The sequence below is a fragment of the Balearica regulorum genome, chromosome 14 (genome assembly GCF_011004875.1).
Source record: "Balearica regulorum gibbericeps isolate bBalReg1 chromosome 14, bBalReg1.pri, whole genome shotgun sequence".
In the NCBI taxonomy this organism is placed as follows: Eukaryota; Metazoa; Chordata; class Aves; order Gruiformes; family Gruidae; genus Balearica; species Balearica regulorum.
In genome coordinates this window covers 13,223,051-13,245,158 of record NC_046197.1, presented here as the reverse complement: position 1 = coordinate 13,245,158, position 22,108 = coordinate 13,223,051, and the positions used below count along the sequence as shown (strand labels likewise).

General features: G+C 41.1%; 1 protein-coding gene across 4 annotated transcripts in view; it reads left to right on the top strand.

Moving 5' to 3' along the window:
- SGCD (sarcoglycan delta) overlaps window positions 1-22,108 on the top strand; it is a 339,669-nt gene that overhangs the window by 273,654 nt on the left and 43,907 nt on the right. For all 4 annotated transcript variants that reach the window (XM_075766167.1, XM_075766169.1, XM_075766168.1 and 1 more), the window contains 2 exons: window positions 14,343-14,430; window positions 16,708-16,827. In XM_075766167.1, coding sequence (XP_075622282.1) covers window positions 14,343-14,430; window positions 16,708-16,827 — 208 coding nt within the window. The remainder of the gene's footprint in view (window positions 1-14,342; window positions 14,431-16,707; window positions 16,828-22,108) is intronic.

Here is a 22,108-nt window from a genome sequence, read left to right as displayed (position 1 = left end):
GACAGGTATTACTGTTAAAAGGGAAGCTGTGCTGGTAGTTGACTACAGCTGACCTGAACCAGCCCGTGGGATTGAACGCATTCGTAGAGTAGCCTTGAATTGTCAGTCCAAAAGTTGATCCAAATTTCATCTTAACAAGCTGTAGCCCCAGAAAGAAGTAAGCCTTACAAAGCACCTGAAAGTGCTCAGGGAAAAACGTGTGCAGTCGTGTACGGCTGCATTTCTCTCTCTCAAGGGCAAAGGCCTTGAGTTTAAGGATTTACTATGTCTAGACATCGCTGCTGACAATCAGGGTTCTGGCTGCTTTGGAAAGGCTGAAATATAAAAACAACTTCTTAATACTAAAAATGAAAAAGGAATAAAACTTTATACAGTATGGATAGAGAGAGGATAGAGACAAATGGGTAAAGGAAACACTAAAAAACAAGTGGCAAGATCCAATTACAAAGAAAAAGAATGTTTTTCTGATATTTCCAAGAAGCCTCAAGAGCAGAGCTTCATGTCTTCTTACCACAGGACAGCAAACACTCCTGCAACTCTTCAGGGATCAAAGCTATGTCGGAAGCAAGGTTATGTATTTTGTAAGGCAAGCAGCACTTGACAAGACAAACTGTGCTGTCATTAGGAAGTGCAGGCACACACAACTGGTTTTACAGCCAGTTCAGTTTGTGTGTTCTTTGATTTGCAACAGGAAAGGAAAGCCAGACCTTACAGGTTTCATTTACCAGTTGCTATGCCAGTAATAAGAATTTCTGTCATTTTTCTGCTTCTAAATGACAGATGTTGGATTTGGAGAAAGAAGAACACAGGGAAAAACAAGAACAACTCTAAATTTGCTCCTGTTCTTTTAGGGCAAATTGGTTGAGGCTCTTGGGAAAACTGACTTCTTTTGAAAGTAAAAGTAAGATTTTTTTTTGTCTGTTAACATTTCCCTGGCCGGAACATCTCTATTTTTGATCTCTGCCTGAGCCTGTGCCTGGCTGTCCACTCCCATGTAGACCAGTGCTTTCAAGAAGGGATAGTCTTCCGCCAGCATTAGTGGCACAGCGTTGGAGTGCAGGACACTACCGTACGTGTGTGATTAAACTGGCTATAAATCTAGTCACAGAGATAGGCTTTCTGACTTGTTAATAAATCATTGATCTATGCTTCAGTCCAACCAGATATTTAATTATGTCCATAATTTACAGACATGAGTAATTCCATTGACATCAGTAAGGCTATTCGCATGTATAAAGTTAGGCGTACGTTGTGGGTTTTGCTGGATTATGCCCTGTAATTTCTACATATACTGCATGTGCGTGGCAGAGTGAAGCCACCAGCAGGAGTCCATCCTGCTCATCTCTGTACAAACATGGGGACAGATACCGCCCTTTTCTCCAAAAAGTTTTACGTTGTCTATACGTAAACAGAGAGTGGGGCAGGAGATAGGGCTGAGAGGGAGCAGAGCGGCTTGCTCATTGGCTCCTACAGCAGCTGAGGACTGATGTGAGGAGTCCTGTGTCCATGTGCATGCTCATTTTGGTAGATCACATGCCTCAGGTGTAAAGGGGTGTGATGACAGAGCTGGCAGATATTTGCAAAGAAACGCTGATATGGTAAAAAATTGCCCTTCCTGAGGGAGGTAAAGGAAAGCCGTTTCCATGATGCTCATTACTTTTTTGTTTCTTTTTTCATCTTTTACTGCAAGCTTTCAGTATAAAATGTCACATGGCCATTGATTTCCTCTTGATTTGCTGTGATTCTGAGTCTGATGAACTTTTTAGGTTTGCTTCCAGTCTGGCTTTAAAAGGTGGGATAATTTTCTGAGGCAGGTTGTATGAAGTACTAGCAGGGAGTCTGCTCCTCCTTTCTCTCTGAAAGGGAATAATCTATGGAACAGAAAGAAAATTCAAGGTGTTTCACAGTATTTCTTCCTTGCTCATCCATCGCAGCACGATCCTTGTTTGCCATGCTTCCATGGCATAGCAGGAAATTCCTCACTTTCAAACCTTAAATTTTCCCTGAGCAGGGGCGGAACAAAAGCATCGATGGCTTTTGTCTTCTCACCGATGAGGTTCCCCAAATAGCATCAACTGTACAGTGCTGCTGTCATCCAACTTCTACCAAAACCAAGCTTGATATTCTGCTTCTAGTTCTTTTTCTCCTTGAGCAAAACAACATACTGTTCCATTGTCTCTCTCTTGATTTAGACAAGAGATGAATTTGTCATGTGGCATTTAATAAATAAAAGTGGTTAACATCTAAGTTCTGCTTCTGTGCTAAGAACCCTGCAGCAGCTGCAAGATTGCCTGTGGCACTGTGAATGGGTGGCTACTGGTTTGGAGAGAAGTGTGCTGTTCACTGAATGATCCATATCACTCTTCACAGTGCCTGGAAAGTCATCTTTTCCAAGTACTAATCCAAGCTGAGCCTTCCTCTTGGATGCAGTCTGACAGGACTGCAGCCTAAGGCAGCACAGCTGAAGAATAAGAAGTGTTTTCTCCAATGAGAAGCTTTGTAAGATATCAATTTTTAAAAGCAGAGAAATAAATAAAATTACAGACAATCGGGTTGAGTGAGGGGACAAGAGAGGTCATTTGTCTGACTGAACAAGCATATCTCTCCAGCAAGGCTTTCAGTTCTTTAGCAAAACCCTGTTGTCTTTCTTTTGATTAGGTTGATCTGGAAGAGTGTGAACAACTCATTGTTTTTCTTAAGATCATTATTTTTTGAGGTATATTTTGCAGAAGTACAAAGTGGGCACAGCTGTTCATCACCTTAGAGCAGCTGATACTTCCCTTTAAACAAATTCACTGTTGTGTTGTACACACAGGTGAAGCCACAAAGTGAATGGCCAAATAATCCATAATCCAAATGCATGCTAATTGCTGTAAAAGGTCAAGAGTAAGTGATCAACGTGAGCTGATTTAGTGACTTGGTTTCCAAAAAGCCATGGCTGGAAGACAGTGATGAACCTGAACCTGTTTCCTCTCCTGCTTCCTGTGGCTGAGTGTTCAGAGCCTGTGTCCTCCAGTTTTTTGTAGAACATCCTTCACTGTTTAAATGAAGTAAAGGCCGCACAGCGCAATGGCACGTATGTTGTCTGTGCTGCTGCCTTGAGAAGCACCTTTTATTGCATGTTTACTGTTGCTCCAAGCCAAAATATTTTATCTGTATTCTGCTACCTTCCGAAATCCCCGGCTCCTGCTGCAAATTGACTATTGCTATATATGTTTCCTTAAGATCCCAACTGTTATTTATAAATGATGAACCTTGATGTTGGTACACAGTTGGGAGAGCAGCAGGCTTTTTGTTTTTCTCTGCAGCATTATCTATTATGCAGCATTCTGGGAAGCGTAGCTTAGGTAAAGTAGAAGAAATGGGAACACGCAGGCAGGACCCTTCCTACGCCCTTTCCTGGTAGGAGCCACTGGTCAGGTGTCTTCACTGATCAGTTTTGCTCCTCCAGAGTTTTGAAAGAACTTCAGGAATAAAAACATCGGGAGGCAAATGCCTTCTGTTTAGAAGTGGAGACAACCAGGCAGGCTGAGCCACCCTGCTGATTGCCCAAAGAGTAATTTGGGTCCTTGGCTTTTATATGCTTCCCTGTGCTCTATTTTACCTTCATACATCCTAATCTCTTTGGCTGCTTTTGCCATTGCTCACCATTTCACCGAACAACATTCCTGTCTTCTTCCAGGCATGGAAAAAGCATCTGCTGCTCTTTCTGAGAGCTTGAAATCTCCTGAAATACCACTCCCCATCTCCCCAGTGGGGTTGGTTAGGGATGTATTTTTGCTCATCGGCCCTGTACCACAAGCAATACCCTACATTCCTCTCGTCTCTTCACCCTGAAGCAGATACTCAAGAGTGTCTGTTGAATGGCAGCCGCAAGATGCAGTAAAATCCCAACACAGAGCACCCTACTCCTGCTCATGCGATGGTCCCACTGATCAGACATTTGCTGTCATGCTATCTCTGTAGGTATACAAGTGTTTGATGTAGCAACGTCCAGCAGGATTTAGCATCTTTCCTCCAGATCAATCCAATTTCGTGTCACATGCCTAGCTGCATCTGTCATTTTACCTCTTCAAGTGTAGTCCTGCCTTGGCTGTTAGCTGTTCGGCCTCTCCAAGATGGATGGAGGTTTGCAGTTCTTCCTCTCCGAGACAGTTCCTGTCTGACACTAACTCACACACGGACTGTTATGGCACTGCAGGTCAGAGTTTGGCCCCTGTATTCCTGTGGGTAAGCCTCTGTCTAGTCATGTAGACTGACAGAGCATCCTCCTTAAAGCTGAGTATTGATCATTTCAGCAGAAGAAAGTAAGTGGTTAGGTAAAAGCAATTCAAAAACAGTCTGTGCAAATGTCTCTGTGACCCCATAACCCTGTATCATAATTAAAGCAGATCAAATTACTTTCTTTTCTGTCTTTCCCATTTTCCCAGATATGCCCATACAGGGTTAACTGAGTATATTTCTACAGTAAATATTCCCATAACAAGGACAAAATATGGTTTTCATCAATCATTTTATACTGCTTCAAACCTGTCACACCAGTGTATGTGCTTACAGCAGCTCGGGGGAAAAAAATGCAGACAAACCACAAATAAAACCAAGAATTTGAATAGAAAACCTGAATTTTCTATTTCCAGGAATCATCAGATGATCTTTCTTTGTATCTTGTACAGTGGCAAGTGCACAGTCTCCAATGAATAAATAATTGCAGATACAGGAAATAAGATTATTTTTCCCATGAAGCTATAGAAAAGGAGAGCATACCAAGCCCTTCAAACCTCTTTCCTGATGCACAGACCTACATTTGCCTACGGAGCACAGCAAACCTGAAGGACGGGTCTCGTAAAGAAGAGCTTATAATTGCAATAGAAGCCCAGAAGCAGAAACACTTTGGCTGCAGGAACATGTCTGGGCTGAACCTTGTCATTTCACAGGCCAGATGCATTGGAGACAACTCCACTGGGTAATCACAAAAGTGAGGATGGCCTTCTGCGTCCTGCCTCCCAGCCGTAACCGTGCTGTAATATAGTTGCTTTTGCAGTGTAATTGCTTTCTCTGCAGGGCTTCTTCCTATTGATTCTGCTTGTGTGGATTTAAATTGTTTGCGGGTTGGAACTAGACTCAAGTTGGTCTGCATCTCTCTTTTCTGTGCGAGGCAGCTCACGTGACAGTTCTATCTAAGAGACTTTAATGATGTCTAGATAGCATCACTCCCTGGCCTGCGTGTATGTATTTGATTTGAGGAGAGAGGCTGGATCAGATAAGTTCAGAACATCAATAAATACGTGTATTTTGTTTGATGACACTTGTTCAATTTGAATCTTTTTCCCAGGAAGCAGCTTGTGTTGTGTCATTTTTTCAGCGTGCTGTGTAAATGCTGTGCATCTGCAACCGTCGAGGATGGTGCCATCCCATAGCAATGCCATCTGCTCGTTCACAAAGTGCTTTTTGCGTGGATAAAAAATGTGAGGTGTTACTCATAATTAGGCAAATCACATGCTGTGATCTGTGATTGATTTGATTTCTGTTGCTGGCTACCTCGCATATGTCTGTGTCCATAAGTATTGTCTGCGTATCAGCATATGGATGCAGATGAATCAGAGACTCATGAATTCTTTTTCCCAATCCAGACAGATGGAAATGTTTTCCCTTCTTCTTATTAGCAGCAGCTGAATTTCAGTAACACCAGGGGCCTCTGCTAGGGTCTTGCCTGTGTTTCGTGCTGTACATGCATACGTAAGTTGGCATGGCCATTTATAATCTAATACAAGAAGTAAGCGATCCCTGACATGCAGCAAAGGAAAGTTATCATTTCAAAGCAGTGTTCAAAGATAGCCGTGTTATTAGCCTTCTTGGCGAAAAATATCTGGATATATAACTCGGCGTTATGCAGTGCAGTAACAAAATGCCTAAAAGGTGCTGTGAGTGTTGCAGAACCCCTGTCTCTGCTGAATCAGACCATTGGAAAATATTACTGTGCCTTTCTTAGTATTAACCGTATGTACTCTTCAATGAGTATTCACCTCACTAACTAACTGAGAGCCTAATTGTTTCTGGTTGTACTATGGTCAAAGTAACGCTGATAGTAAGAGAAAGTAAGTCAGAAATTACTAGTTCTGTATAATTTTAATACTGTTTTCAAATGCCTTTTATAGATAGTGAGGTATGATTTACAAGCAGTTTTAAAAGATGTTTAAGGCAGGCAGTAGGCACACCAGAAAGGCCATAAAAATGAAAACACATGAACAGAGGTCTGCACACTTGTCTGGAGTAAAAGTTACGAGCAGTGGAGTAGCTATATAGTTGGATGATTTAGAATATTTTAAACCTCAGCGGAGCGCTCTTCTTTTTTCTCCCTCTCTCCTATGGTCCTGTATCTATCTACAGTGTGTTCTCTTCAGCAGGAGATCTGTCACCACTGGAGTCTGACCGTAACTAGGATAGCCCCAGGCAGAAAATAGGCTATAACTTAGCACAAATCCATAGTCCTGCTGCTACAACACCTCCTATAGACAAGGATCGGATCGGTGTGAGCTGCCACTGAGCGGCAACCATGGTTCGGTATTTCTGCAGAAGAATTCAAGTAAATTGAAATTGTTAGTGAATACTTGGTTGATTTTTATTGGAAGTGGTAATCAGTGTGCTGAGAACGTAGGACCGCTGTTCTGTTTAAGAGCATTACGGTTTCTTGAGTTTGTATGAGGAAGAGCCATTCCCCCCGTGATGCAAAGTTAATCATCGGTGCACATTTGATTGACTCTGGTATAACACCTTTGGGTCAACTCTGCAGTGAAGTGCTTGAAGCATTTTCGGAATTATTTGGTCATTTTACAAGTTGTGCTGTTCTCTTCATTTCAGATGTTGTCTGAGGGTGTGTTGCCAGAGGACTCCTGGCGCTGAAGCTTAATGCATCAGATTTTTTCCGGTGCCAGTAATGCTCAGTTCAGTCCTACTAATACAGAAAATTTTGTGAATGTGCAGCAGCCTTCAGATGTTATAAATCCAGATTTCCCACCCCTGTGGATACTGAATAGAACTCCAACATGCATGGTTGCATTTTATTTTTATGTGTATGTCTATCATGTCATCTGTGGTTTTCCTCATATTATAAGTCAATGAAGTAAAAAAGAAAAAAGAATGGCAAATTCGTCGAGGCAGATGTAGTGTCTTGGAGATTTTTTCAGTGGTGTTTTTAATGTCAGCAGACATGGTATAATTTTATTTTCAGAAGAATCTCAGCTGCAAAGCAGACGATTAGGCATCCTGAAGAAGCAGCCACTCTCTCGAAGCACTATATTCATGAGATTATTACAGGTATTCTTCTAAAGAGAGAAACCCCTAGATTGCCAGAAATAAATCACTTTGACAGATTCAAACCCCCTTGGGTAGCCATCCAGAAGCAGAACCCAGTCATTTAGATCTCACATCACAGACCTCCCTTCTTTGCACTTTAAAAAGAAGAGTCAGAGATGTAATTGCTTTAATGCAGCAGTGGGAAACTTATATTTTGCTTCTATTGTTATTAAAATGAACTTCAAGAAATGCCATAAAAAAGGAGGTTTGTGGTATTAGACATAAAACTCCCAACATGTGCTCTATCTATGCTGTTAAAATGTGTGCGGTCCCAAGTTGGGTGGGACCACAGTATCTTCTGAGCTTCATGGTGCTGTAAAGCATCTTTCTGCAAACATGACTGTACCTTGTTTGCATAGAAGGGACTTGAATTTTTTGCTTTTAAGCATTTGAATACTTAATAAAATGTCAAAAGTTGGAACATGGCACAGTGAGTAAGGTCATGATTGTACATTTACACCTTTGAGTGCCAGTTGTAGGTCAGGGATGTATCAGCTCCATTACTGATCCAGGTTGCATGACTTTGACACATTAAATTGTGAAAAGATTGTTTCCTTAAGAAGAGGATGCAGACTACGTTCTGTTATCTTTGCACTGGACCTATTCCCTCCTTCCTAAAAGTAATCATCTTTAGACAGGAATATAGCACATACTGGGGCGTTTTGTAGCATTTGTTTTAATCTGTTTGTTACCAATTCCATCCACGGTTTGCTTTCATTATGCTATGAAAAGCTTACACTGCCAAATCAGAAGTTTTACTAAAAAGGGGATTTAGTTACATGAACATTATATTCAACTGTTTGAAGGACAAAGTCAAGATCAAAAGAGACTCAGTGATTAAACAACAAAAAGTACGTTCAAATCATATTAAGGGATGTTTTCAATCTAGCACCTAGGGATTTAGCTACACGACTTACATTTTTGTGCAAGAAGGCTTCTGGACAAAATCCTCTTCTTGCTGTGGGGAGCTAGATCAGAAACAGGAAGAAGAGTTACTGGGTTTACTTTTGAAACAGAAACAGTAACGTTTGGCTTGCATGTCTGCTCTGAAGTCTGGATTTTCTGTTGACGTAGATGAAGGCCAGGCAGCTGTTCCAAGCAGGATCTTAGGGATGGGATTCACTAGATACTCCCAAGTTTGTCTTCCTCCCAGCCAAAGATAGATGCTGTCCAGCGTTTTGTCTGTTTCTCAGAAGGTGGACGACATCTGTACAATGTTCTGGTGAGGTTTGCTGTGATTCACAGTGGTGCCGGTTGCTTGGTCTCTGCAGCATCTGTTACCAATTCTGGATTTTTTTTTTACCCGTTATTTCCTCCCAACTCTCTTTTTTGTCGGGGCAGTTCTGAGCTTTTCCAGCATCAGAGACTCACCAAAGGAGTTTCTGTCCTCAAGGCAGGAGTGAGGGAAAGAAATGCACGCTTGGGGTCAGGTCTGCTTTTTTTGACTGTGTGCTCACAGCATGTCCTGGAGATCTTTGTGGTTAGGAAACTGCATTTAGTGTCGTGCAGTGAGGGTATTGCTGGTGCTTCCCTTTGAAGGATGAGCAAGTCATACAGGAACATGCAAAACTGGGTCAGGGATACTAATTTAAGCACGTCTGTGTCAACTGACCAAAAATAACAGAGTAAGGGTTAAAAAGTCAGCTTTCCTGGTAGGTCTCGGGATATTCCTGACAACTGCAAAAATGAGCTCACACGCAGTGCTGCATCGTGGGAGCGTGTGCTGCTGGGTCTGGTTCCATTAGGAGGTACGACAGAGGTGATGTTTTTGTGAGTTTTCATTAGAAAAGTTTGCCATTCTTGGTGAAGGACCTCTTGTGCCCTGAAATGATTGTTCTGTGTCTCGGTTAATGGGCAATGAATGCTTGCCACTCCAGACCAGACGGAACTGTGAAACGTTACCTCATGCAGCTATGAGTTGTCCCTGCCATTGGAAAATGCAATGCAGGAGAGTGAGTATCATTGCTGGTATTACTATTATCACAATTAGCTGGTAGTATAGTAGGACTGGTTGGACTTCAGGAAAGGAATATATTTGATATAACCCACACGAATACTTCATCTCTATCAGCAGCTCCTTAAAACAGCACTCAAGGGTGCGGGCAAGCGGATGTGCTGTTTGTGGCTGTAGGCCAGGTGAAGGAGAGCTTTTGATCTCATTGTGGGCTGGCTGGTTGCTTTACAGAAAACGAGCTTTGCCCTCTGACAGTCCAGCTGTGTATAGAGAAGTGTTTTCTTTCTGTAATGTCAATGAGAGGTACAGTTGAGCAAGAAAATTTTGCTCTGAGTGGCTTCTCCGTAGGCTGCTTCTTGCCAAGCTGGTTTATGCTTTAATATTTTAATTTTTCCCATTACTTTTTCAAACCTGCAGGAAATTCACCATTTCCATTATTTCCACAAGCTTCATTTGCACTTACTGTGTGAAGTCTTTCAATCCACAGGATCAAATCAAAGCTACTCCTTTTGACCATCCAAATTACAAAGATGTTGACTGTGATGCATTATTTTAAAACTGACTGTTAAAATTTAAAAGGAATTCCAAATATTTTTAATAATTCTCTAAAACGGTCTAAGGACATCTGTTAAAGTATTGAATTTCATTAAAGACAGCACTGGTTGGGATCGCTTCAGCTGTAAATTAGGGCTGTCAATTAAAGTGCTTTTTCTGTTTTAGTCTCTGATCTAGGAGTTTTTAGCATCTCTTCCAGAGTGAGCCACAGACAGACAGCTAGTGAGATGTTAGGGCGTGTTTTGCCATGTGTTTAACCTAGCAAACAATCAGTCGACACCTTTTGTGAAGTCATCTGTGTTTCACTGAATACCCTGCTACTTAGTGAGGAAACGAGCTATACTGTTTTGACATATTTTTTCACTTTTCATATTTTTTATTCTGCAGCATGTGTCCAACATTTTAATATATTGAATAGCGGTGGCAACTTCTTTTGTGTGTCTACAAAAATTTGCATTATCTTTACACAATTGGGTCTGCTAATGAGGGGCTGGAGTAAGAGGCAGAATGATCTGTTTACTATGTATGATTTCCTGCAGAGAGGAATAGGAGATTCGTGGTGGGCTGGAAGTAGACAACCAGTCCAAAGAGTTCTTAAAAGATCCCAGCCTCACCTGTGCCCAGAAATGGAGCTGCAGCCCGGAGCAGAGTGGGATCTTCCATCTACCTCCTGCAAGGAAAATGCTTGAAATAAGTCAGAAGCAAACAGGAAAACATCCAGAAGAAAAAAAAAAAAAAAAAAAAAATCCTACTCCCATCGCTGTCTCTACCTCAGTTTCTCAGATCTACCTCAGATCAAAGGAACCACTGGAAAGAAGCAATAATGTAAAATAATGTCAGAAAGGAGGTGTCCGCTGATTTAATTTTCAGAGTTGCACAGGAAGTTAAATCAAAGGCTGTAGTTCAGTGCAGAGCAATGGGACGGCTGAGGTGGACATGAACTGTGACTCTGCTAACGCCAGAGTTAACAGGGGGTTGTTGTCAAGAGGTTAAAGTTGTAACAGCCGAGTCTGAGCGTAAAGAGCAGGTCAGCGGCAGCGTGTGGGCTGGGAGCAGCGTCTGCTCGTGCCCAGAAAGGTGCAGGGAAACCTTGTTGTCGTGTTTGTGATGAGAGAAAGAAGAACAAATGACAGAGAAAAAGATTTTTCAGTGCATCAGATAGCATGCAGGCAGTGAAATATGTTGGGTTATTGTGTGATCAGCGATATCAGATGTATTTTATCTTAAATGTGCTTTTCTGAAGAATTGGGTTGAACCTTTGGAGAGAAACAGGTAGACAAAGAGAAAAAGATTATTTTCCCTACTTTTCTGAACCTAGAAGAATATTTAATCTAGTTTTCAATTCACTTCCATTTTCTTTGCATCAATCTCAAGAGTAAAATATATTTTTTTTCTTTAATATTATTTATCTGGAAAGATTTGGAACTGGATTGTTGCATATTATACTTCAGAAATGTGGTGTCTCTCATAATTATGGAGTTATAATTAATCAGACATGCTTATTTATTGCATGCTGATATTCTAACTCTAGGTCTATGAAGTGTTATGACAGTTTGTGAGAATATTACCTCACTACATAATTATTTTTATTGTGCTGATGATGCCATATTGATCTAGATTTCCACTTGCTCATGTGCATGAGTGTGAACGTGTTAGAGAAGTGAAAGATTTTGTCTTTTCAGTTATAATTTCTAACTGGTTTCAGAATTTTTTATGCTTTAATTATTTTTTTTTCTGTGTGATTGAAGGAAGCTGGCATCATCACCAAGCTTGCAACAGAGGAAACATCTTTTAAACGTTCAGTGGGTAAAAGATGTCAATGTTGTTACCTTTGTAAACAGAAGATGATGGACAGAAAATCTGCAGAATTTTCAGCAAAAGGGAGTAATTTTTTCAGCTCTTTTTCATTTCTTAATGGAAGAAGAATTACGGAAATGAGAGCGGGCATTGCATTAAGTGCTTGAAATGTTCCTTCCCTGCAGACCAATAAAAACATAACTCTTCCATTAGGAAAATTTAGTTTTTTGAAGGCTGCATGAATCTGAGCTCTGAATCAGTGAATGAGATGACTATGCTGGGGTAAGCATTTCAAAGTCTGATTATGTATTTAAGTCTGTCGTAGGTGGATAGCAGGTCTTAGCTTGTCTTGTAAGACCTCTTTGGAGCAACTTTTTTTTTGACTCTTTTTATATTAACCACTTGGCTTATCTTGTAGTGCTTCTGTAGTGCAATCTCCTGTTACGCAAATCAGAAACAGAGTTTCAAAGCCACGGGGACTTGAATGACTTTTCCTACCTGAATTTGGACTAGAAGGTTTCCTGGCCTTTTCAAAACACTCTAGCTATTTGCATAACTCCATAAAAGTCAAATAGTGCAATTCACAAGTGTGACCGTTCTGTGCTTCCTATGGCATGTTTATAGTGGTTATAGTCTCACCTATGACTATAGATTATTGCGGATTGTAGCTATCTGCCTTTAAAAATATCCTTCATCTCTAAGTGTAAGATGAAAATGTAGCAGTAAACTGCTATCGCTGGGAGTGTTCAAATTAGGTGTCTGATCAGGGCTGTAGAGAATTAATACCAGAGCAAGTGGGTATTCAAGTGAAGCCATCTTTTCTTCTGTGCTGTTAACCATAAAATAATAATAAACATTAATTTCTAGGTTCTAAAAGATCACAAATAAAAATTAATTAAAAAGAGCAAAATCATTACCAGGCATTACCGCTGCTCCTTACTTCTAACTTACTAATCGTATTTCAGTTTCAGATACTGTATTACTTAAGCTGTCAAACACATCACAGAGGTATATAAGGATGATTTGTCCTCATTTAGAGTATGATGAGATAGAGACAGCAGGAGCTTCTGAAACTTGCCCAAGGTCTGGAAATAATTCAGTGGAATTCTTTCTTTTTATTATTTTTATTTAGTTGCAAATAGTGAATGTTTAGTCACATGTGGGGCTGGTTTTGTTTTAGTTTTTTGAGGTTTGTTTTCTGCAAACACTGCTGAAAATCATTTACCCATCACTAGAAGTGTTCCTTGAAGCTCCAGTCCATCACAGGGCTCCCATGAGTGCATTCCTGTGCTCCTGTTGTGTTTTATATGCAGACAACCTAGTCCTTCTGTCATGATCCAGAAAAATTGCATCAGTACAAGTATTAGTTATGTTCCATATAAATTCAGGAGGCAAGGAGAACATGCCTGACCTACACGATCCTCCATCCCCATCCTGATTATTCATTCCTAATGGAAAGACTTTGAAACACTGGAAAGAGACTTTGGTGGAGGAAGTGCATGGACATAAAATTTTCAACTCCTTGCTGATTTTCTTGCTATTTTATCTCCTCTACCAATCCTATGGCTTAGTCAGTTGATGAATTTAGTCAGCTGCCGACTTTAGACATTATGAAGAGATACTGGCAGTGAATTTCCACCTTGCACATTAGATTTTTGGCTGATTTAAGTTGAGGTCACCCTGTGCTAGAGCCATAGGTGGCTAATAGCCTCTGAGAAACCAGCTGTGTGGACTGGGGCTGCCTGTGGAAAACACAAGTTCCCAGGTGTCTTGGATGCATTTGCACACAGAAGGAGCCAGATGGTTTTCTCTGTGGGTTTTCTTTGGCTTCACTCTGTGGGAGAAATACCTGAGATGGATGCTGCCAGGTAGCTGTGTGGCTCCTGTGTGTTAACAGCTGCTCTAACTCTTCTTGCAGAGGTATATTCAAAGCATAAAAAAGAAAAATGCTCAGAAATCTGTGTGGTCAAGTGGGGAGTGGGAAAGACTTCATGTCTTGTGTATCTTCAGACTTGATGGGATGGGTCTGGTCCCAAGCTAGCATTCCAGACTGAAATGTGACGGTGGTATGTGCCGGACGGTATATAAGCTCTTTGAGATCAAAGGCACTTTCTACATGTTATTAAGGTTTTCTTGTTTGCAGCCTTGGGCACTCACGTGTGGTATCATAGATTCATAGAATCATAGAATGGTTTGGGTTGGAAGAGACCTCAAAGATCATCTACTTCCAACGCCCCTGCCATGGGCAGGGACACCTATGCAGACACAGTCACCCACTGGAGTCATCTGAAGCTGTGTGCAATATTGCAGACTTGACTCTGAAATGCACTGAAGTGCACAGTCAACCACCCTCCCAAAACACCATGACCTTGGGGAAGCTTAGGTCAGGTCCCATATCACCTGCACATTTTAAAATAACAAGTTGGTTGACTTATCCTGGCAATAAAGCTAACCTTGCCTAAAACAAGGCTAGTCTCTGGGACGTTATCTGGGCCAGAGGTGTGGACTACGGTTTTATGCTGGACAAGTTAATGCAGGGTAGTCTGTACCTCAACCACACACCCAACCTTGGGGCCATTAGCAGCAGCCCAGCAGCATAAAGCAAATCTCCAGGTGTCTCAAGAAGGCTGGTCTTGGGCAGCTGTCCACATCTCACATGCTTGCTCTCGTGCTCTCCTTCCAGGGCAACCCACTGTACTTCCAGTCTGCCAGAAATGTGACAGTGAACATCCTCAATGAGAAGACTAAAGTCCTTACTCGCCTCGTAACAGGTAAGGAGGAGGAAAGGCTGCGTGAAAGAGTTAAGGAGGGATGAAAGCAAGTGTGTTGTGGAATGCTGTGTTGGCTTTAGCACGCAGGAGGGGAGCCCAGGTGTCTTGTGAAGTACAAATGAAAACTTCGCTCCACTTTGTAGAAACAAACCTAGGGACATGAAAGGTGTGCTGGAGAGGCAGCTGGTTGGTGCTTTCTGATAATGAAGCAGACCATCATTTTCATTTGAAAGCCGATCCAGAGACAGAAAGGTTAGTTGCATGACTTCAGGGTCAAGAAGAACATATGCAGGCTGACACTTCTGTTGTAACAGGCACAGGCTTTTCCTGAGACACTTTTAACTTGCCTGAGATCTTGGGAACTCTGCTGATTAACTGTGGCTGGGTTGGGACACTTTGCAATTTAGAGCTCTCTGTGCCCTTCTGCTGATGAAGAATGCTCTCGTGCTCCCAAGCATGAGTGTGTTTGATGGGGAAATGGGTATTTCATAAATCCTCAGTGCACAGCAGCCTTTGAATGAATGCATGTGTAATTTGGGTTGAAAGAGCCTAATGCATTATACATGCTAATATATAATATATATATATGATATAGGATAGATATTTATTTATTGAGATTTATCTAGGGACTGGAAGAAGTATTGCTGTGTGGCAGAGCCAGTAATCCATAAACATGTTGCTTCTACGTGAGACTGGGTTGTTTGGTTTGCTTATATAACATCTTGGCCTCTAGTCACAGTATTAAATAATTAAATATGCAGCTTCAGTAAGCAATGATTTAAGCAGCATGCATGAAAATTGCCTGGAGGAAGGAAATAAATTCAGCCCCAAGCTCCCTGATTCTTACATTCAGAATTAACGTGTTTAGTTTGTTGGTTCTCCATATATTTTCAAGAGGGTATTTGATCACTCAAGCACCTCCATTTCATAAGAACTTGGGAGGACGCAGTCAGTGGCATCTCCCAACATGATGTTCTGGATATTGAGCTCATTTCTGCATGCGGCAGCAGCTTTGGTTTCAGAGTGGAGCAAAGACATGGTCCCATGTAGTACGTGCCGCAATGATGAGTAGGGAGGCAGTTAATTAAAAAGGTACAAATCAACCTTTTCTCAGAATGGTTGCAGGATTTTTAAGTGTTTCCAGGGATCTTGGCATAGCCTCACTTTTCTGTAGTCTGAACCACACGTGTGATTCTTTGTTTGCCCTGATGCCAGTACAGATGACCTGCGCTGGCAAACGCTGGGTATAGATGGAGTTAGAAACTGCCTATAAGAAAGTACTGGCTATCAGCTCTTATTTCTCTTGCCTTTTGAGAAATGAGACTAGTCAGGAAGATGGCCAGAAGTCATGCAAAGTCCGACCACCTGCCGTGCGCAGTAGCATATTCCAGGGAGGTTGTGGCTTGGACTGGTTGGACGGGGCTGTTAGATGGTGATTTCTCTGAAGTTTAGTCAGGTAACTGAGGGGTCTGCTCTTTGCAGCTTTTAAGCCACAGACCTGCACAGAATTGCTATTCAGGTAGCTGATGTTTATCAGGCTCCACAACAAAACGCATTGCCAGAGGCTTTCCAGCGCTGCAGTGCACAGCAGCCTGCAGGAGAAGCACCAGAATCGAAATAAGAGCTGTGAAGGAAAGTTTTACTCATCTAAAAACTTTCTGAAATGTGGGAGACTGCCGTACATCTTGGCCTGCAAATGATTGAAATGGTCTAAAAGAAAACATTTGCTCCTGCGATGATGTTTGTCTTTTTTGGTTTTTTGGGGTTTTTTTAAATTCAAATTGGACTGTGCATGACACTGATATCATTTTAATCCAGGTATATTTAACAGGCAGAACACCAGGAATCTTTCACATTGCAGCATCAGTCCGAGCAAAATGTACTTAGGAACTCTTGATGCCTCTTACAGCTGCGCCAATACTCTCAAAGCATGGCTGGGCATATTCACTGCTATTTCACTTGTGGGTCTCTCTTTTTGTAAAAATTTCCCAGCTTTCCCAAGTTTAATGCTGATTTTATAACACACATAAGCATTAAAAAAGCCCATAAGTAGATATATTTGAGGGTTGTTATTTGGGTAGAAAACAGTGCCCTTTTCTAACGAGAAGTCACCCTCTGAAAAGCACAGACCTCCCTGCTTGATGTGTCAGATGCAGGTTGTATCTGCAGAACTATTAGGATAATCTCAGCAGATGGGTTTAATAAATGTATGAAGCTACTATGTGATTTTCTTATACTTTTCACTAAAGGTTATGGTAAATCTCTTCTTCCCTCTAGGTCCCCAAGCAGTGGAAGCACACAGCCAAAAATTTGAAGTGAAAACCCTCTCTGGAAAATTGCTGTTTTCTGCAGATGACAACGAAGTGGTGGTTGGAGCAGAGAGATTGAGAGTTTTAGGTAAAAGATCATTCACTAAATCACTGTTTTAATATGCGCCTCTTCAAATTTTAGTGCAGTTCTTTCATGCTTGCAGAAAGCTTCTTTTGGAGATAAAGCCTTTCGCTGTCTTTATTGCTTTGAATCTTCCCCAAGCAGATAATGGCCAGGAGTTTCTATCTGAGGGTTTTCTTAACTTGCACAATATGTTATTTCCCCTCCAGAAAAAACTCCCCTGGAAGTGGTTTGTCTGGCTCAGTGAAGTAGCTTTAAAACCAGCTTTGGAAACCGAACAACTCTATCTCGTGGGTCTGGGATGAAGGGCAGTGAGGGATTGCTCCATGGATGATTCCATGGCTGCAGTCACTGTGTGCAGGGAGACCTCAGGCTTCGTGGGTTTGATCAAACCATTTTCACCAGCTCCTCCTTTATTCTAAAACCAAGGAGGAGACCTGCAGTGTAAAAGTCACCACGAATTAGGACCCCACATTAATTCTCTGAATAGTTTGGTGGCCTTTATATTAGCTATCTTTCCTTAGCCACGTGCAAGAGCATGTTGTGCATCTCTGAGCCGCCTTCAGCTATGCTGTGGGTAGGGTTAGGTGTCATGTGCACAGGAGGAGAGACCAACCTTACCGATGCCGCTGCTTCCCCATCTGCCTTCCGAGACAGCTTGAGCTCCCCTTTTGCCTGTGCGGGATCTGCCTCCCCAACTGTCCTGCCTGCTAGCTTTACGTTGGTAGTTCTGACAAAAACTGGTGATACACTTTGGGTTTGGGGAGTGAGGGTTGTTTATTGTTTGGTTTGAATTTATTTTTTTTAATTAGAGAAAAGAAACAGTTATGGTAACTGTAAAATTTTAAAATGCATTCGATTGTTATATGAAATTACCTCATAGAAACTTGAATTCTCTTGCTCTCCAGTTCAATCCATGCTCTTTGGTTAGTCTGAGATTTGCTCGTGAATGTTTTCATGTAGGACCAGACTGGGCAGCTCAATATTGCTAACAGTTAATCACATAACAGTGCCACTGGTCCCTGGGGATGCACTGATACCTGTTTTCTAATGGCTTGATTTGGATGCATCTCTTTGCTCCAAATTGTTCCTTACTTCTCTAGTAAGCTCCTAAAAACAGAGATATCAATGAAGGAGCTTAGAATGATGTATAGTATTTTTAATTATTATTATTTCTACATATTACATTGTGTATTATTAGTATACTATGTATAATCTAAAGGAGCTTAAAATGAGTGCCTCAGAGTCAAACCGTCATGAATGGGATTTTGTATCCAACCCTTAACATTTTTCGTTACCTGATGTCATGCTATTCTAGACAGTTCCTGTTTGTAGAAAAGCCAAGAGCAGCTCTTTGCAAGTCACTGTTGTTACATACTAGACTAGTTCAGTCACCAGCTGTACAAAGTTAGGTGAGTTTTATGGGATAAATGTTGAACCTCACAAAATTAACAGTACTTTTTTTAGCTTAAAACTTTGAAAAGAACCATTCAAAATTCTTGCAGTGTTACAGAGCTGGGGAACATTTGTCACAATCCATGTTCTACCACAAATCTCCCTTCCCACCACTGCACCCTTCAGAGCTAATAAATTGTACAGTCTTTGTGCAGGGTAGATGAAGTCAGGAAGCAACAGTTTTTAAGTGTTTTCTTGGAGACCTTAAAATAAGAGAGATTTATATCATTGATTCTTAAAAAAAAACCAAACAAACAAACAAACAAAAAAAACCAAACAACAAACCAGAAATTTTTCCTTACAAGTTGCAAGTACTCCTTTTCAGATTACATACTTACAAAAATATTGCTTTTTATTTACTTTGTACTTTGGAGAAACCAGCAATTATTTTTTATAGTTATTTTCAGTTTCTGCCTTGTTTTAGTCTCCAGAATAAACAGCATCAAAAATATTGCTCACCACTGTAGTGCACTTTCATTTTTATGTGCAACTGAGTGTTTCTTGGGGTTTATTTGGCTTATGCAGATCTATCAGAAAAGAAAAGGTAGAATGATGGCACTGGTGAAGTTACATGGCGAGTATTTCAATGACCTTGCGCTGAAATGCTTTCAGAGTTCATGCTTGGCATTGTTTTTCCCCAGCTTTGCTTCCCCAGTCTAATTTTATTTCCAAAAGTGTTTGCCATGGCTGTTTGCCATGCTGGGAAGTGTTATACCATATGTTCGTATTTCTTCCAGTGTTTTTGTCTGCACTTGAGGCTAATCCAACTTGTAGTACACAGACAAATTCCTTTGATCATTTTTCTGGTGTTTGGGATCTCAGGTACTGTCGGTATGTGTCTGCTGACACCTATCTATGCTATGTAAATAATCTCAACTTGTTCTTGTTATTGCTGAACACGTACTTGTTATAGAAGGAAGTGTATGTCTGCAATCTGGCATGAAAGTCATCTCACAGAGGTTAGAGCAGCAGTTACTGGGCTTGTGGCTAGCTTTTAATCTTGTTAATGATAATTACTTTTTTTCTTTGTACACTTTTCAAAGTTGATTCTGAAAGTTTGTTCTACAAAGTAATGCTGAAGCCTTGTCATGAGAAAAGACATGCTTTCCTTTTTTGAAATGGACTCCGCTCTGGGTAGCTAAAGGATTTCTCAACATTAGCAAGGCATTAAAAAGGGAGGAATACACAGAATTATGGATAAAAAAATACAAGTAGGACATGTGCTGCATTTGATGGTGCTTCAAAAAATTGCACACCACGGGTAGTGCAGATTGCCAAATGAAAGTGCTTTTTATTTTAATTGTATTTTGGAGGGTTATTTCTGATTTTTAATCATTAAAGGACACAGAAAGACAGAGTTAGTCCCCTCTGCTTTTCATGCATGATGTAATTTAGAGTACTTCAATGATTTTATTTGATTTAGTGAATCCAATCAATCCTGTCGTCATAAGAGAGATTGGAGGATAACAGGAACTTCTGTTTGAGGACAAGGGCAGCCCTCTGAGCCCTTTGGTCATGGTAAACTCTGATAACATCTACACAACCTTTTCCAGCCACAAGCACGAATTCCCTCTGCCTTGCTCAAAGCAAGCCATGAGCTCAGCAGCTGCATTGGTCCAGATGACTCAGAAGGAGCTCATGTTTGCCTACAAAAAGTCATGTAGAAACTGAGCCTTATGCCAAATCTGGTCTGCCCTTCTTCTTCCAAGTTCATCTGCCATCTCCTCCAGCCTTGTGGTGGGATTGGATGGCAGCACATCCTCACTGCTAGCACCACTTTCTTTTACAAGCTTCACTCCTGTAGCATTTGAGCACCCCATGATCTTTTAAAAGATACTACAACAAACCTCTGAGCTGTTCTCATTCCTCAGAACCGTGACTCTGGTTTTGCAAGGCTTAGATTTTGAAGGCAAAATCTGCCACTTCTCTGCCCACCAAACAGCACCACGGTGCTGCTCCTGGGGTTGTGCGTGCCATAAAGCGCAAACCTTCCCTGAGCCGGCCGTTGCCACGGTCAGCAGTGCACTTTGGCAAACACCTCATAGATGCAAACTGATGCCTCGCTGGACGTCCCCCGTGGATTCATAAACACATACGGTCTGCATTATGGGAGATGAATGAGCTGGTCCTAATTGAATTCACATGTAGTACGTCATGCAGCCGTTCTCCTTCCCCGCTCCTCCTTCCCTCCCTCCAGAAATGAATCGTGTTCAGTCTGTCTGAAAAATGGTGTGTAAGAAATACTCTTTAGTTAAAAGAGCATTAAGAAATAACTTTGATATATATTAATTACCAATTTCATTTAATAGCATATTGAACATTATAGCATTTATAAACAAAAGACAATCATAAAGCATTATTCTGACTGTTAATTAGCTCTATTTATTCTCCAGATTAGTTTTTAAATATGCCCTCTAGATGCCACTTGATACTAATTAACGGAGTTACATTATTATCTCTATACAAAAGCATTTTTAATTAAATCTAAAGCAATTTAAATTAGCATGAGTTTTTACAGAAATTAAACTCTGGTCAGATGCTTAATTTAGCCTTATAAGACAACATCTGATGACATGGCATTGTCAGTTCTCCCAAGGGCCTTGACATCTTTTTTGGAGATTATTTTTTGAAGTTTGTTTTCAGGGAAACTTGCCAGTAAACTCTGGTGTTTAATATTTATGATGGATTTAACCCTTTTTTTTTTTTTAAAGACTAAATATTGATGGGAATCCACATGTATTGCAGTGAGGTGAGATAGAAACACAAAAGACACGTTCCTCCAGCTTACAGGCTTTCGCAGTCCCTGGTTTTGAGTGGTGGAGGAAGGTTAGTGTGGGAGGCAGGATTGCATGGGCTGGATGCTGTCCCATTACAAATTAATCAATGCTTTTTAACCACCCTTGCAATTACCATTTTGCTTTGCAATAAGGATAGGATTAATCATAAAACCACAAGGTCCTTTTTCTGTAACAGAAGAATATAGGGATTGCTCCCAAATTGCTCCCACTCTGGGTCCCTGGAAAATGTGCCTCTCACTTAGACATTTATACTAGTGTAGCCTAAGCTTTTCTTCTAATATAGCCTAATGATAAAAATTTGGCTAAAGCCTTTCCCTGTGGCAAACCCTAACTAAAATAGCTGTATTTAGAGTAGGGTAGGATGCCTTTCATCTCCCAGACTGCAGGGGCTTCTCTGCAGATGTGACCCACCTGCCACGCGTTGCAGTCCTCCCCAGCACCGTGGCTTGCTAAAACGTACCTTTGATCTCGCCAACCCCTTGCATGCCCTCCCTTCAAATAATTAGCCAGTAGGTGTATTTCTACCTTGTAGTTTTTTTCCACTGTAGCATATTCCCTCTGGGCAAGAGCCATGTGGAGCATGCAAATGCTGACCACAGGTTAGACTTTCAGGAATGTTACTTTGGGAGCATTTTTTGTTCTAGTTTCTCTACAGGTGCCTGGGAATGCACCTGAAAAGAGGAGTCAGCTGTTGAAATGTTATTGTAAATTTATTAATAAGTTTGGAGTAATTCATTCCAAAGCATATTTCCAGCATTTTATTTATGGGCTGTATATTAAGGACTGTAGAGATTTTAGTGGAGGAACACCAATGATAAAAGCAACGTAGCCCAAGCTTATATTCAATGAGATCACTGCGTGATTGTCTCATAGAAAGCTCTTTTAAATGGGAGGGTTTGGGTTGAGGGTTTCTGTTGTTGGGAACAGAGGGAGTAACCTGCTCTGTATTTGCAGAATACTAAGTGCTGGGTTTCATTAACCATGGTTAAAAAAAAAGCATTTGCAGTGTCCTTCACTTTGGACAGGAGGAGAAC